Consider the following 11,889-nt stretch of genomic DNA (forward strand, 5'->3'; position numbering starts at 1 on the left):
GCTAACTAACTGTAAAAAAACACTCTCTACACATGAGAAGCATCATTTCTGTCCATGATTAGAAATTAGGTCCTAGTAATTGATTTAATTGCTCTGCTATTCTTACAGGATCCCCAGTTAAGGAATCAATTTCCTCCTTGAATCTCCTGACTTGTCTGCTAGTAAAAATGGCAGCTTAGCATGCCCTATTTTCCTTTGACCTAAGGAGACTTCCCTAAGAGGATAATGTGAAGTATTTGTAAGGTTAGTTTTAGAGAAAGGAGAACTCTCCAGGTCCTGTTTACACTGTTCCAGTTCCCTCGGTAATTGAGAGTGCATCCTCCCTCTAGGGCCCTGCATGGGATCAGCAGCTCAGCCAGCCCCCTTCTCTGGAGGGGTTGCTGCTGCTTGCATTGCTCTAGAAATTGTGGGGTTGAGGGGGGGGGAGAGGGAATGTATCTAAGGGATCCCATTTATGATCTTTCTGCTTTTTTTTTCTTTTGAACTTTGACTCCTTGTGAGGAACTGTTACTTCTTGCACCCATTCAATGTCATAAGCCAATTATTTTTCAGAGAAAGGAGTATTACTGTTTACATATAAATTCAAAGTCTGACAAGCCCAATCTTTGTCAGACCCCTATTTTGGTCAAAATAATGATTTTCCCTATAGTGGCTCTCTAGGCTTTTTGTATACAGTATTTAAACATCTTTTTCGTTATCCCCAGTTTTGGGATTATTTTTCCAATTCTGAAGCTTCTCCCCAAGGGGCTTATCTTCAGGCACAAATCTGGGGATGCTTTTCCCTTGTACTTGGCAGCTCCTATTCCCCTTATCTCCAGAATGATGCTGTGAACTACTCAGCTCACACGATTCTTGGATTTAGGGCCCATTCCCTCTGGAGTACCTCGCTCTGATTCTCGGATTATTAGGGGTGTGCTGCTGGCACTTCATCAAGTGCACAGGGTACCATACAGCAACAGCGCGCTCCCAGACTCACCTGAGTCCCAAGACTCACCTGAGACTCAAGAGACCCCCCAAAGCAAGAATTAAATTCCCTTGCCTCTGTCTGTGCACGAAATTACCGGGACAGCAGGAGTCAACACCTGTGCCTTAGCTTTCATAGAGCCCATCCTTCATGTAACAGTTTCCTATCAGCCATCCCAAGAAGTCACCTCACCACCCAGGTAGGACCGCTGAAATCAGTTGGGTGCACCTCTCCTGTCCAGGAACCCCAAAGAGGCGATAATAATCCCAGGCCAGCAATTGTAGTATTGATATGATGATTTTATTCAAAGTCTTTGTTAAACAAAGAGGGAAGATTATGGTATGCCCTATAATCTTGAAATACCTCTTGGTCACCCCCATTTACAAGATGATCAATTAAAATCTTATACAATTAATGAATGGGTGCAAGGAACTACAAGAAGGATCTGATTGCACAGCAGTCCCCATTGGAGATAGCAATCCATAGGATACAGGCAGGGGATGGGGTCCTAATAAAAACTTGGAAAGAAGCTACACTAACACCACAAGGGGAAGGTCCCTATGTTGTTTTATTTACTGCAGAAACAGCTATTCGAACCGCAGAGAGAGGATGGACTCATGCCAGCCGTGTTAAAGGACCCATCGGTGACGAGAAGTGGGAGGTAGCTCCCGGGAGTGACGACTTGAAACTCACACTGCGACAAGCCCAATGGGTATTCCAGGTAAAGGCTTCCCCTGAAGAACACTACTGCTGCTGAGAAGAACTAAAAAAACCCCTCGTAGCTGGTTGCAACCCAGTTGACGAGTGAGGCAGAGGAGTGAATTGTGGAGAAAGATGGGCCTTAGGGGTATCCATTGGTACTTGGGGATTCTCACAGTGATCACATTTTGTATAGCAGCACAACGCCACCCACACCAAGCTTCCTTACATCCCTGTGTGACCTGGTACCTATACAGCCCAGTCTAAACCAAAAGGGTTACTATTTTTGCCTAAGCTCAAACCCAGGGAGGGGATACTGTAACCACCCAGGCTCATATTACTGTGCCTATTAGGGATGTGAAACTATTGCCTCAGATTGGGCACCTGGGGCTGGGCAGGATAAATATCTACAAGCAGGGCATGGACCCTATGGGTGCATACCTCCTAACCGAAACCCACAGTTGGGAAGATGGGCTGTGTGGGGATTTAAGACAGAGAGAGAGAGAGAAACATCTGCCAGCAACTATGGATAAGTGTAACAAATCCAGATAACCCAGTGTGGCTGTTAGGGAAAATATGGGGTGTAAGTGACTTGCGGAATCAAACTCTATAACACATAGATGGGTTATAAAGCAGGTATGTTTATTCCAGCGCTGGGTGCAAGCAGGATAGCTCCACCAAACTTGCACACAGACTTGTAAAATCGTGACACAGATATAAGGTACATCTCATACATAGTCAATGATTTCTCAGAATTCTGATACATATTCAATAGTTGTTTAGCATGCAGACCCCTCTTGTTCTTATCAGGGGGATGCAACTCCTCTTCTGGTATTTACAACATCTATTCTCCTCCTTGCCTGATGTCTTCCGTGAGGTCTCACTCCTTACCTGCATCCTTCCTGCTCTCCCAGGCCCCTTGTTTCCTTTAAACAAAGAGGGAAGGAAGGGAGGGGTGCACGGGGGGGGGAATGGGAGGGGTGGAGGAGGGTTGATGTCAGACTGTGAAATCAATTTTTTTAATCTTAATTCTGCTTCAGAAACAACATCTGATTCCCACTCTCTCTGCTTGGTATTTTGTCTTTTGATGCAAACACGTAAGCCCCATTGGTGCCTGGTTCAGCAGTTCAGCTTCCTTTGTGCCCTTTGCCTGGTTGTAGGGAAGGTGGCAGGCTCTGATTCAATGAGGGTGTTGTATGGACACAGTATTTATCGCCATGTATCCAAAGGTGCAACAGTTTCTGGAAACCCAGGTGGGATCCTATAGGTGATGGTTCTTTCGCCACCAAGCATCCAGTTGCCAGCAGTGGGTGAGTTCACTGGGACTTTGGGGATGGGAGGTGCCAACTAGCAAGCCTTCAATATCTGCTACTAAAATCAGACTTGGAAGCACGTTACACGTGGGAAATACACTTGGTGCAGGAAAGGGGATTTCCTTAGCCATCAAAAAAAGATGAAACTGCAGATCAACAAAAATGTAAGCACGTGACACTTGACTTGGCGGGTCTGTGGGAAGGTCAGCTTCTCCGTGTTTGTATTTCAGCCATCATCCTCCACACTGGAGAGGATTTATCCGCTTGGCTTGCTTAATTGCAGCACGTTTCACACGCGTGGATAACCTGTGCATATTGCGTCACTACCTCTGTGGCCTGAGGTGTTGCACCAGGCTGGAAATAAATAATGCCTTCTTGGGGTTGTTGAAGCTCTGCAAAAGTTTGCCAAGCAAAGTTGTGGATGCTCCATCCCTGGAGGTGTTCAAGGCCAGGCTGGATGGAGCTCTGGGCAGCAAGACTCTGTGGGTGGCATCTCTGCCCGAGGCAGTGGGGCTGGGGTTCTGAGTTCTTCACTGTCCCTTGCAAGCCAAGCCATTCTATGATTCTGCATTTCTATGATGTAAGCACCAGCCCCACAGCCCTGGTGCAGTGCATCACAAGAGCAGCAGCCTGCGGGGAGCCACCACCCGGAATCACAGAGATGTGAGGTCACAATGCCCCATCCTATGACTGTGCTGAGCTGCGTCATGAGCTCACAAGGCCTGGCTGCAGGCTTGGCTCAGTGCGACACTCACTGTGGCTGCAGCGGTGGTGTTGGAAGCGTGGTGCAAGTGTGGGGGCGGCCATGGACCCTGCCCGCCTTGTCCTCTTCCTCCTATTGGTGGCCATGAGTTTTCAGGAGAGCTGTGCTGCTCCGTGGCGAGCACGGGGAGCAGGTGAGTGGGTAGAGATGGGACCCAAACTGAGCAGCGCTGGGAGCAAGAAGTCAGGTTGTGTCCCCACGGCCCTGTAGTACACTTGCCTGGGGCCTGCCTTCCATGGGGGTGTTGCTGGGTAGGGGGTGATGGGCAGCACTGCAGGAGCCGGGCAAGAGCCCGTGGCTGCGCTGCTCCCCAGGGCTGGCTCCAGCCATACCAGGCTGTAGCTCTGCTAATTGCTGGCTGCAGCACAGCCTTCGTCCTTGGAGAAGCCCGGGGAGAGTTCAGAAGAGGCGTGCTGGGCGTGCATGAGCATTTCTGCTTCAGGCTCATGGCACTCCCCAGTTTCCAAGCCAGAGCCCCAGTCCACAGCCCAGGGGAAGAGACAGGTGTGCTTTCCTCCAGTGCCTCAGTGTGACCTTGCTGTCCATCAGAGGCCTCCCAGTAAGAAAGCCCTGGGGGGCTGCATCTTCTTCCACGTAATCTGTGAGAGATGTGGCACGTGGCCCGGAGAGAGCACTGCATACGCTGCCAGGTGCCAGCCTACGGGTCATCCCGTCCACCCTGCAACTTTGGAAATCATGACCTGAGTTATTCTCCCATGCCCCACATCCAGTTACTGAGGGAGAAGGAGATCACACCATATAGTGCATATAGTGGGAACTTATCTCATCTGTTCTTGATTCTAGATGATGAGCTTCGTGCTCCCTTTCCGGATGCTCCTTTGGATCCGGACTTCATGCCTGTGCCTGGAGGACAACCCAGGGGTAAGTTGTGAGTGTCTGTTTCCTTGCAGACTGAAACGTTCATGCTCTCAGGCTTCATTTCCCCTGTATGCTCTGCTCTGCTACTCAGTTGATGCTGTAGTGTGTGACTAAAACTTTTCATGGGTCTTTGGTTGCAGAAGTGCCCCCAGTGTGGGCCTTGCCCGGTCATCGGTTTCCTCCTGTGCTGGAGCCCAGCTGGAATCCCAGCAGTGAGTACTCTGTCTTCACTGACTTGGCTGACTCGCCACTGATCTTCAGATCTTCATGCACATGATATTTAACTTCATACATTCTGTTAAGGTCCGGAAAGAGAAGAGGATGAATCCAATCGAGGAAAATACTCTCAGGGCTCATCCCGTCTCCTGAAGCGACTGCTGAAGGAAATGGAGAAGGCAGAGCGTGGTGGGTATACTTCAGTCTGTTCACTGTGGGACCTGGGAAGCTGAGGTGTGATATACAGGTGTGGGCAGGCTGTAGCCTGCACAGCAGGAAGGGATGGGTCAGAGCCGTGCTGCAGCCATGTTCCCTGTATCACCTTGCAGGTGCTGTCAAGCACCAGAGCTGGTCTGCTGCCAGATGGTCTGCATCCAGCCAAGACCCAGAGGCAGCTGCTCCCCCAGCACAACCATTACTTGTCAGAGCTGCTTTGTGCAGTCGTTGGCACCCAGATGGCAGCAAGTGGCAAAGTGGCAAGCACTGTGCTTCTGTTCATCCAAAGCCCTCCGTGCAGCTGAGCAAGTTCAAGGCAGGAGGAGCATCCCGAGCAGGGTTGGCTGCCTTTGCTAATGCTGGAAATGAGGTGGAGATGCTAATTCTGAAGGCTTGGACTGTGTGTTAGAGCTTGGATTTCAGCCTGCAGCTACCTGGCTGTGACGGGCTGGTGACAGCACAGAATGTGAGGGCCTTGCACAGGAGCTGATTCCTCAAGAGGTGTGAGGGAGTCAGCATTGTCCAATAGCTGGGAGGGCCCAAATGCCCTTGGGTAACAGAGGGGCTCACAGTGTACTTGGGGGGGGCCCTGGACTTTACCTGAGTTCAGGATTGGAGAAGCTCAGTTTTTGATGAGGGCACGTGACATCCCAATCCTACTGCCCTGCTTTCTTTCTAAAGGAACGGACCAACAAAGTGAGCGGGATGCACTCCAGGAAGGTGGATATCCCACTCTGCCCGTCCCGGATGCGCTGCAGGAAGGTGGATATCCCACACTGCCAGTCCCGGATGCGCTGCAGGAAGGCAGATATCCCACACTGCCCGTCCCGGACAGAGGAATGCAGGCAGCACCAACTGGCATGCCAGGTAATTTCTGTCCCATGATCATACGGTGTCACGAACCAGAGTCACTGCGTGCCTGCAGGCTCTTGCTGCCAGCTCTTGCACACCAGGTCAGCAGCCAGACCTGAGCGTGTGAGCATAGAGCACATGTAAAAGAAGCAGGAGTGTTTCTCCCCTGGGCTGGCTCTGGCTGTGCCCTGTGCTGGCTGAAGCCTGACCTTCAGCCTGGGGGGCGTCCCACAGGGGGAGCTCAGGACACGCATGCCAGGAAAAGCGTGAGGGATTCTGCTCTGTAGCTCTCCCCACGGACCAAGCCCAGACCCCAGAGTACAGCCCCAGCTCTCGGCCCAGAGGAGGACACGGTAGTGCCTGTGCAGCCTCTCCGTACCAAACGAGAGGTGGAAGCAATCCTTCTTGTCCTCCGGTGATTCGGCACCAGAGACGGAGGCACCCACTGACAAAATGACCTCTTGGGTCCATGAAGCACACTGAGAGATTATCTGTAATGCAGCTGAAGGTAACGTGGGACATTGTCTCATTTCTTCCAGGGATGAACACAGGCAAAAGCACAGAGGCTGCTGCTGCTGACACATCTGTGCGGAAGCGCCACATTCCGGTGACGGTCTCAGCGATGCTGCTGCCTGCGCTGGTGCTGGCCGTTGGTTTTGGGATATGGGTGCTCAAAGACTACCTGTGAGTTGGCCTTTCCCCAGAACACCTTATTGCTGCATTTGGCAATGAAGCATTTGTGGTGCCAGGATCCTGGACGGCCAAATCAGCCGCTGGCAGTACACTGCCAGGACTTAGGTTGCAAAGTCTTTCAAGTTTCCCCTTATTTCCTGTCAGTGAGTAGTGCTTTCTGAAACTCATTCTCACAGAGCACACAAGAGGGAAAAGAGAGCAGCAGAAGCAGCAGATGGAGCTGGGGAAGGCAACGAGACAGACTCTGACCCAGTCAAACAAGAATCTCCGTAATAGCTCCAGTCCGTTCCATTCTGCCATTGAAGAGGCCCGAAGTCTTCAAGGTCATCTGGAAGACCAGGAGCTTGAACTGAAAGCCATGAAAGAGATCCTTGGGAACAGTCCTGAGTGCTGCCTTCTGTCAGAGGATGGCCCTGAATGTGAGAGCAGAGCTTTTGTCCTTCATCCTGCATTCTCCAGGACAGGTATCACCAGCAGTTTGAAGATTCTTAGCTCGACACAGCTACATTCCTGTTGAGGGTCCTAATGAGGACCCAGAAAACGAGCTTCCTCTGACTGCCGGACAAAACGTAATGTCTTTGGAGATGTGGGTGAGAATGGCTGGTTTCAGGGAGAGCTGACAGATGGCACAAGAGGACTGGTCCCTTCCAATTTGATTGCGGAGCTTTCAGATGATGAACTGGATACACCTGGAGATCCTGTCAGAATTCCTGCATTGCTCCATCTGCAAGACTACCATTGCTCCACTCAATGGAACAACTCGATGTTGAGCAGAATGTGGTTGAGCTCCTTCGGGAACTCTCTGAGGCGACTGACAGCGGAACTGCATAGCTTTATTGTATATTAAAAATAACCAAACAACTGTCCCCTCCCTCTCCCTTCCCCTCGCACCCCTCCCCCCCCTCCCCCCCCCCCCCCCCCCCCAAAAAAAACAAAAAAAAAGACAAAAAAAAACCCCAAAAACCCTAAAAAAACAACAAAAAACAACCCACCCCCAATAAAACAAAAAACCAAAACCAATTAAAATCTCAACGCTGTTCTTTTTCTGGGATACACTGAGGTGATGCTTCTTCTAGCTTAGACTTTGCAATGAGTTTGTGTCACGGAGTTCTCTCTAGAGCTCACTCGGTGACAGTGGGAACAAACCCAGGGACAAAAGGAACAAAGAACCTCCCCTCTCTAACAGCGCGGTGCAGCATGGCCGAGAGGGGAAGAGAAGGGAGATTGTGAATGGGTCTAGGAGGGAAAAAATGAAAAAAAACCAACGATCTGAGAATGAACAGCAGTTTAACGAACCCAGTGACACTAAACAACAACGATGTTGCAGAACGGCGGGAGAAAAGCAGACGACCACACCTGTCATTGACATGATCAGCGAATCTCGTTTATTCCTTGGCTGCGTGTACCTTTATAATACGGATAATTAGCTCATACATATTGCAAAAGTGGAGCTCATCATTGGTTCCCAATTACATACCATCCCCGAGTATCTTAACAGCTTGTTGTTATCATCCTGAAAGATACTCCCTTGCTGAGTTCCCAGAACCATGGCTAGTTTCTAACCATCACAGGGCATCCTGATGTTCTCACTGTCCTTGCAGGTGTTATGGCTGCTTGATTAACCACACCGTGTTTACGACCCTTCTCAGATAACTAGCTGTAAAAAACACCCTCTACAGGACCCCACAGATTACCTTCAGAATTCAACAGTTAGTTCTGTTTCCTTTCTGAGTGCATAACAACCTGAGCACATGAATTGAATGACGTGGCTTGTTAGTCTGGTACAAACTCTGCTGTACACTGGAACTTGGTCCATTTGTAAGCAGGACTTTGTCCATCTCTGCAGGACAGCAGAAATCCCTTTGTGCTAATCATGATGCCAAGAAGCAGAATGCAGCAAATGGCAGATGATCCAACTGCTTCAGGTGTTCATTGCCTTAAAACTGCGAATAATTTTGGACTGAGAGTTTGTAAGCAGAACGGAGCTCTTAAAGCTGTCAGAGATTATTTCTGCACTGTTCAGTTCTATCTGCATAACATACACAGGATCTCAGAACTGCGTTGCTTGAACTGGTGGAACTTGTTGAAGTGAACTGGGATGAGCAAGTTTTAGAACTTAGTCAGAGTGCTGTAAAAAATGGATAATCTCATGAGTATTAAGGTACAGGATTGCTATTTCTGCACTGAATTTGTTTTTATTTTACATGGCTGTGATCTGAAAGTTGCTTGAAACGCAGGCACCTAGGCACTGTTGTGTAACTGAATTTCACACATGATAGGTCCTGAAATATCCTGGAATCTAAAACTCTGACTTCTTTTAAGTCTGCTGCTTGAGTATAATCAGGGTCATAGTGTCTGTGTGCAGTGTTTCTTTCCCTGCAATGCTCCACATCATTTCATTTTGGGAATATTGAAGGAAATGGACTATATGCCATAACTGTTGTTAGAACAAAGTATGTCTGGTGTGATATTATGCATAGGTTCTGTAACTGCTCTTCACAGCTCAGGTGTTTGACCTTCCTTTTGGTGAAGTGATGAAATACTGCTGGTTTCTATTTGTGCTTCTAGACACCTTGAAGCTCTTAGGAAGAGAACAATTGTCTCCAGTTCTTTTCAATGATATCAGTAACAGCTCGAGTGCTGCTGCCCACTAGGTAGACCCAAAGAAGCAGATTACAGTGAAACAACACACGAGCTGGACCTGCACGAGGATCACTTGCAAGACAGTGGCTCTGTTGCTTGAAGCCTATTTGCTTCTTCCTGCCGCCACTCTATTACCAAATATCAACAACCTCTTTCATGATTCAACTTGCAAACATTTGACACTAACCCTTGTGTTTCTATGCCTTCCTAGGTGATTCGAGCCCTTGTCAACCCCAGAGATCCAAACCAAGTAGTGATGTGCAGTGTGTTTCCATCAATGGAGAGTTCTTATTAAGCACGAATCGCTGCAATTCGGATGACAGCCTTCCACATGGTAACAGTGATGGACACAAGGGGCTCATCCACGTTCATGCTCTCATATCTCCTGGCTCTGCTGAAGATGCTGACCTGAGCCTGCCAGACACAGCAGTCACCTGCCTGGATTGTGACCCAGCGCCTTTGCAGTGCTGCCCATCCCAAGCACAGCCCGAGTGCCCCAGCAGCAGCACCACCATGCAGGAGCAGGTCAGCATCAGTGAGGTGAAGCTGAGCATCTTGGGTGGGGACTTAGAGTCAGGCTGCCAGTCCCAGGCACCAGGCAGCAGCACAAGCTCTGAGCCACTCTCATCTTGACAAGAGGAGTCCCATCTTCACCCTTGACCTCTCAAGCCCTCCTGTCTTTTATTGAATAAAGTCACTCTCATGCTCAGTCATCGCCTTGACTGCATTCTGAGCCTTCATTCACAGGGATTGGGATGAATGCAACAAACAGCAAGGCAGCTCAGCTTGCAATGCTATGGCTGTGGGGTTCGTGCAGGCAGAGCTCTGGGTTCCCATTTTGCCTGGCTTTGGGATGTCTGCAGCAAGATCTCTACCATTTTGTATGGGAGCAAATAATCTCTAGCATCCAGGTTGCTGCTCATGATAATCCCAGTCTTCCTGGCTGTTGCTTTGTGATACCTTTCAAAGCCTTTTGATACTCTTTGATGCCTTGGCTGCTCCCTAACACCTCTGTCCTCCTGCCATGTTGACTCACGTCTCCCACTTTTAAGCTGGCTTTGCAGATCATCTCCAGCCCTGTCATCATCACGCTGCAGCAGGAGGTGCTCACCTGGCCCAGTGTCTGGCAGTACTGCTTGTTCTGCAGATGAGCAGCTGCCTCCTCATCTCTTCAGCTACAGTAGTTTTTCTCAGGGCAGTTAGATGCAGTCATGCTGCTCTGGATTTGGTGTGTTAAATCCATGCTGCATGGCAGCAGTCAGTGCAATACAAAGGTGTTTTGTGTGCCACAGCATTTCTCCAGGGGCTGCCAAAGGTAGAAGCACAACACAGCACCATCCTTCTGACAGTAATGTCTGTGAGTGTTAGACATGTGAGCACTGCATCATCCCCAGCGTGTCAGTGCTTTTCCACACCAACCTGACTCTCACACTCTGCACTGAATGTAACTCTGCTCTTGTGGAGACAAATGCTTTCTGTCACATCCTCCATCCCTGCAACCATTTGCCGGTAGGCAGCTCTTGCAGAAGAATCAAGCAGCAGAACCTTTTGCTCACCCTACAGCATGCAAATGCTATGAAAGCAGAAATAACCTGGCATGCTCTGGGTCTGCAAGGCTGCACAGATGGGAGAGGTAGATTCTGTTTTTGCAGTGGAGGTTTCCAGTATTTTCAGTACATAGTGTAGGCCCTAACTGAATGTATAACCCTCTTGTAAAACAGCTGTATAAGTAGTTTTTGCACCAAGAAAGTTGCTGAACAGAGTTAAGTTCAGACTGGGGGCATTCTGACATGGGGAGAATTGAGACAAGCACAAGATAAATACACAGGGTGGGTAGAGCCCAGCACAGGACAGAATGAATGTACTGACTTTTGGAAACATCGCCCTTCTCTCTCTGCAGAAAAGTACAAGGCAGACCTAAAAACAAGAGGTTGGTAATTGACCTTATATGGAAATGAATCCTAGCAACAGTCTTGAGGAGTCTGTGAGCCTGTGATGCTCAACCAATGAGAGCCATGAGAGCATCACCTGCATTGGGTTTAGGGCATAGAACAGAATTGATTTCACTGACTGGTGTGCAATTTCTCCCTTGCCAACAGGGGATGTGCGCGCAGTATTGCAATAATGAATAAGCACTGCTGCTATCGCTGCCATCTTTGCCTAACTAGAAATCTTTGACTTTGAGAGTTTCTCACACAAGGGGAGAGGGTAAGAAAGTAAAGAGGCACAGAAAACGAAGGAAAACTGCTCTCCTTTATCTTATCTATAAAAATTGATACGATGCTCTTGTGCACTTTTTTTTAATTTTATTTTTAATTTTTTGCCAATGTCAGTTAGATTGTTTTAAAATATCCACACACCAAAATCTGACTACCAAGTAAATGTAATGAAAATGAAATGAAGGTGAGTTAGCGGAAAGCACAAGGCCATATTATATTAGGCTCTAGCAAATTTACAGGCAGTCACTGCACGAAGAGGTAGATCTGAGTTGCACATTATATGATTCCCACAAAGATTAATGAAATCTGAAGCTTTCAATATATATTTTTTTATTCTTTTTTCATTTCATTTTTTAAACCCCTGACCCAGACCCAACCCTCACAGGAGCTGTAAAGATAACAGCATTAACCCGCAATGTAACTCTAATCCTA

The 11,889-nt window shown here is 48.6% G+C and overlaps 1 protein-coding gene across 1 annotated transcript; it reads left to right on the forward strand.

Moving 5' to 3' along the window:
- The first annotated feature begins 1,672 nt into the window (after window positions 1–1,672).
- Window positions 1,673–7,488, forward strand: LOC146755899 (uncharacterized). The gene is made up of 6 exons (XM_085525097.1): window positions 1,673–1,685; window positions 4,759–4,830; window positions 4,922–5,023; window positions 5,732–5,917; window positions 6,442–6,586; window positions 6,772–7,488. The coding sequence occupies exons 1-6, from the start codon at window positions 1,673–1,675 to the stop codon at window positions 6,866–6,868; spliced, it is 615 nt and encodes a 204-aa protein (XP_085381223.1). The 3' UTR covers window positions 6,869–7,488.
- Window positions 7,489–11,889: the final 4,401 nt, after the last annotated feature.

The sequence above is a fragment of the Coturnix japonica genome, chromosome 29 (assembly GCF_054131305.1).
Source record: "Coturnix japonica strain WE chromosome 29, WE-NBRP24, whole genome shotgun sequence".
Classification (NCBI taxonomy): Eukaryota; Metazoa; Chordata; class Aves; order Galliformes; family Phasianidae; genus Coturnix; species Coturnix japonica.

What these genes read in the sequence shown, in the direction of transcription:
- LOC146755899 (XM_085525097.1), top strand. An exon ending in AATGGAGAAGGCAGAGCGTG is followed by an intron (nt 5,024 to 5,731) that starts GTGGGTATACTT and finishes TTCTTTCTAAAG; the next exon opens with GAACGGACCAACAAAGTGAG. An exon ending in TGGGTGCTCAAAGACTACCT is followed by an intron (nt 6,587 to 6,771) that starts GTGAGTTGGCCT and finishes TCATTCTCACAG; the next exon opens with AGCACACAAGAGGGAAAAGA.